The sequence below is a fragment of the Octopus bimaculoides genome, chromosome 9 (assembly GCF_001194135.2).
Source record: "Octopus bimaculoides isolate UCB-OBI-ISO-001 chromosome 9, ASM119413v2, whole genome shotgun sequence".
Taxonomy (NCBI): Eukaryota; Metazoa; Mollusca; class Cephalopoda; order Octopoda; family Octopodidae; genus Octopus; species Octopus bimaculoides.
The window spans coordinates 76147353-76152617 of record NC_068989.1 but is presented as its reverse complement, the minus strand read 5'-3'; the positions used below and the strand labels follow the sequence as shown (position 1 = coordinate 76152617).

General features: G+C 37.2%; 1 protein-coding gene across 4 annotated transcripts in view; it reads right to left on the bottom strand.

The window, feature by feature from the left end:
• LOC106868256 (uncharacterized) overlaps window positions 1–5265 on the bottom strand; it is a 168616-nt gene that overhangs the window by 117866 nt on the left and 45485 nt on the right. Inside the window, exon 1 of one of the 4 annotated variants that reach the window (XM_052970796.1) lies at window positions 3684–4547. The exons of the other annotated variants lie outside the window; for them this stretch is intronic. Coding sequence (XP_052826756.1) covers window positions 3684–4403 — 720 coding nt within the window. The 5' untranslated portion in view covers window positions 4404–4547. Of the gene's footprint in view, window positions 1–3683; window positions 4548–5265 lie in introns of those variants that run through there. 4 annotated transcript variants of the gene reach the window in all.

Genomic DNA, 5265 nt, shown 5'->3' with positions numbered 1-5265 from the left:
GCCTGTGTGTTTTCTGTGCTCTGTTTATGTTCTGTTTTTCATTTCGTCCACGTTTTTTTTGTGACGTCCTGTACCCAGATATGCATCTATATATACATGTAGATGTAGGTATGTACATACATGTACGTATATATGCATATACTCACATATTATTTGTATTATATATACATATATATGTGTGTGTGTGTGTGTACGTATGTATGTTCAATTCACATATACACATAGAATGTACAAATGCGTATAACGTTATATTCGTAAATCCCGAAGACACATGGACTGTAGTGCAATAATATGCATGAAAAGAAGGTGCCTCTACATGACCTCTTTATATGCTAGAAACAACAGACAAATTTTTAAAACACAATGCTGTCTAAGATCTGATTGTTCAGAGCGGATTCAGGGCTAAATGTCACCAACGATACATACACTAACGCGCGCCCTATGCCACCCGAACACACGCACACATACACAGATGTATTTTGTATATTTTTTAGGGGAGAGAGAGAGATGGAGCAGGAAGGGAGGTGCAATATTCAGACATGGAGTTACATATTTATAGATCAATACATTAATAGAAATCTATAAAAGATAAATGGATCAATAAATACATACATTCCTCCATAGTGTATTAATTAACAAACATCTAATCATTCATAAGTATGCGTATACAAATATATAGCAACGTTGTTTAAATACCGCTGTTTGTGTGTGTGTGTGTGTGTGTGTGTGTGTGTGTGTGTGTGTGTGTGTGTGTATGTGTGTATATACTTATACATGCACGCATGTATAAGTATGTGTGTGTGTGTGTGTGTAAGTGTGTGTGTATAAACTTAACAGTCTGTTTAACAAATTCACTGATTCATCAGTCAATCCGTATACATACATACCCACACACGTACGTGTGGGGGCGTGCGTGTGTATATGTAAATATGTATGTATATATGTATATATCGTGAGAGATTATCAAAAGGGACTCCGTACGTCAATTTTAGGCCTCCATACATAATGCATGAATTTATTTAGACTAATCAAAACAAGTCACCCAGTACAAGTGACATATAAGCTCTGCATATATTTGGCAGAGTTGTTAAAGCATCGGGTAGAATGTTTTTCCATATTATTCCGACGCAGTGGTTCAAATCCTACCAAGATCAAGTTTGCCTTTTAATTTTTTGTGGTCGATAAAAACGTACATTAATGGTTTGGCGGAAATGTAGGAACGTCGCACCCCATACTTGTAGTATTTATTCCGCTTCTTGAAGTTCAGAGTTCAGAGTTCAAATCACGTTGTGACCTGCTTGTGTAACAGATTTAATACGTCACCGGGTTTAACATCAACACAATTTGGTGCTGTGAATGCCTGTAGCGGTGTCCATTCCGTAGCAAGCATTCGTGCCGCACCTCTGGTTTGTGGATAGTTTCCTCTTTCATTCCCAGGAGGGTTTGTGCAAGACCGTAAAACTAGAAAGATTAAAAGGCATATGTTTAACAGGCGAATAAAATGGCCCGTCTTTACATTGTATCCTGCACTAGAAAGTAATGAAAACTCACAATATTTTCAAATTTCTGGTACCTAAGATACCTATATAAGATAAGTTAGGTGAAGATATATATATATATATATATATAGAGAGAGAGAGAGAGAGAGAGAGAGAGAAGCACTCTATCGGTTACGACGACGTGGGTCCCAGCTCATACGATCAACGGAACAGTTTGCTCCTGAAATTAACGTGCAAGTGGCTGAGCATTCCACAGACACGTGCACCCTTAACGTAGTTCTCAGGGAGATTCAGCATGACACAGGGTGTGACAAGGATGACCCTTTGAAATACAGGAACTACTCATTTTTGCCAGCTGAGTGGGCTGGAGCAGCGTGAAATAAAGTGTACATACATGCATACATAGACTTGCTCTGCAAATGCTAACGTTTCTTAGCAAATTAATAACAAGGAGAATATTTACGAGCAACTACTTCGAAATATACAGCTTTTCAAACCAAATTATAAATTCCCATTTACATCTATTATTGGCACACTTGGCTTTGTTAATAAATGCTTGAGGGGCAATCTCGAAAAGGTCAATTTTTCTGGCAAAATAAGTGATCAAAAACGTCTAATCGTTCTTGACACTTATATTCCAGAGATGGGTCGGTGTGTTTTTGTGAGAAGATTGTCGGCCCCGGTATGATGAAAGGCAAATTTGACCTCTCATTGACATAGAGCCATGTTGATTTTTGCGCAAAAGATCCCCAAATGGTTTAAATCGAGGCACTCGTAACTTCACTGATACCTATAATATTATTAACAATCCTGAAAACAAGAGCTGACATCGGCGGAGCTTAAACTCAGAATGCAAAGGGTTGTAACTAAATACCTAAGGATTTTGCTAATCCGCAAAATACTGATTTCTAATACAGACACAAGGTTAATATACCCAGGATGAGTATGATCAATTAATTCTACCCGTTATTTGACTGATATTTGTTTTATCGACCCCAGAATGATGAATGGCAATGTTTAACGTTGACGGGGCTTGAGCCCAGAAAGTAAAGTAGCGAAATCAATAGTGTAAAAATTGTATCTGACGCGCAAACTATTAAGTTAATCTACTCTCCTTGAACAATGTATAATATCCATTTTTCACATAGTCAGAATGTCTCAAATTTAGGAAGGATTGAGTACAAATTAGTATATCGATCAGCACTTTATTGAAACTAATGTTAAAGAAGCTGAGAAAACTGAAAGTCAAAGTTGTTCGTAGAGGAATTTGAACTCAGAAACAAAATAACTGGATTTAAATATACCATATAAATTTTTGTTTGATACTCTACCGATGCAGCAAATCTACTGTTAACATTAGTATTGGTTTCAAATTTTGGAACAAGTACAGCGATTTCAACTGGGATTTATTTCCAGGAAAGGATGAAGGGCAAAATCGAATTCGGCGGAATTTGATTTCAGAACGTAGCGATGGACGAAATGTCTCTAAGCAATTAGCTCATCGTGCTAACTATTCTGCCAGCTCGCTCCATTATTGTTAATATTGGTTTCATATTTTGTTAATATCGGTTTCATATTTTGGCATACATGGAAGGAAATATGTACTTCAGAGCGGCCGTGGATTGACAAAACTGCTAGGCCGACGGACAAAATACCAGCGGTATTTAGAGAAAGTTTTTACGTTCTGAGTTCAAATCCTGCCATACCAACCATTTAGTAATAAAACTGTCTAAAATCTTGAAAGCAATGTTTCTTAATATTTTCTCTAAAAAAAAAATAGACAAATAGAATAACTTTAGAGTAACGTGTTTTCTCTGTTTACTCTCTTTTTCCTACAAAGTATTTCAATGGAAACCATTTTCTTTTTTTGTTGTTTGTTTCTTATAAACATGATAATATAGATAGTGGGTTCAAATTTTGGTACAAGATCAACAATTTCGATAGGGGAGGAGGAAGTCGATTACATCGACCCCAGCGATCAACTAGTATTTATTTTATCGACGCCGGAAGGACAAAAAAAAACATCGACCTCGACGGAATTTACACGATAATATTAGATATTATTAACATATAAATACCAAACAAAATAACCAAATTTGATGCTTGCAAAATTCTATTGACAAACTGTTAAGAGACATATTGCTTTGAAATGAATAAATTCATAAAACAAACATAGAAACTCACACTATCCAGTTCTCTCGTTCTTACCGGACCCTGCGGTTCCATTAGTACAGACTTTCTACACTCCACATAAAGTTGATGTTCTGATGTTGTCAGTATTGGTCCATCCATAATACTTCCTGTTGGTTGTAATGTTTCTGTAAAAGGGATTTCCAACGTTGCAGGTACATCCAGAACTCCCAATGTTCTTTCCCCAGTAGTTTCCAAACTTTCGACTAATGCCAAAACGGCAGATTCAGTAGTTAAGGATTCTTCCGGTACTTGATGAGTTAAGTCGTCTCGTTGGTCATAGGAATTTTCTTCGGTCATAGATTCTGGAAATTCTTGCGTCATTGAATTTGCTTCTGTAAGGTCATCTAAAGATCCAATTGTTTCCATGTCTTCTAAGAAAGTTTCTGATACCGAAATCGTAGGATCGGTCGGTTCCATCAATTCTTCTGAAATGGACAATGCAAGTTCTTTATCTTCCGTATTACACGCTTCTTCGCCATTTTCTGAAGGTTCAAGATCATTATCCGGATATTCTGGACATTCTGGATATTCCGGACATTCCGAGCATTCAGGGCATTCCGGGCATTCGGGGCATTCCGGGAATTCGGGGCATTCAGTACATTCCATTGTAGTTGAGTTCAAAGGGCTCGTTTCTTCTAGTGATTCCGATGATTTTGAACCCAAACTTGGGCGATTTGGTGATTTAGGTGTTGGACATAATTCCGATTCCATCGTTAGAGACTATCGCTTATTATGTTAAATTAAATTATTGTTGTTTTTATCTACTTTTTGGCCCTTTGTCCCTTGATAAAATTTGTCGAGTTTTCGCAGTTAATTCAGAAGTGTCGCCCCGACAGATATGCTGATGATTATCTAAATTAGGAACGGAGTACAGGAGCCGCAGTCAATGTGCGCTGACTGTCGGCCACGACTGACAACCGCACATGGTGTACCTACCTATTTCGATGTAGGTAGATGTGTAGGTAAGTTTATATATATATATGTATATGTGTGTGTGTATATATATATATCTGTAAATGCGCGTAGGGATGTGTACGTATATGCAGGTATGTGACAGACTAATTGGGTATAATATATAAGTATGTGTATGTATGTATATATGCTTGTGGGTTGTGTGTGGAGGGTCTGTGGAGCTGTGTGTGTGTATGTTTGTACTTACGAATGCATATCCCAAATGTATTTATTATATGTTATGACTGTACGGATAAACGGATTTGTGAATGTGTATATTTTTGAACGTAGATGTCCAGTAGCTGAGTAAGTTTGTCACAGAGCGAAACATTTAAACATTTAGGGAGAGGGTATGCAAACGAATGATCGAGTAAATATATATCACAATAAGTAAGACTGGCGTTTGAAGCATTGCAGAACGTAGTTGAACTAATAATCCACAACACCGACATATACACCTGCCAGCAGGTTCACTTACTTTGTAGATAGATAGATAGATAGATAGAAAAACAGACGACAGATAGAAAGGCAGACGACAGATAGATAGATAGATAGATAGATAGATAGATAGATAGATAGATAGAAAAACAGACGACAGACAGAAAGGCAGACGACAGATAGA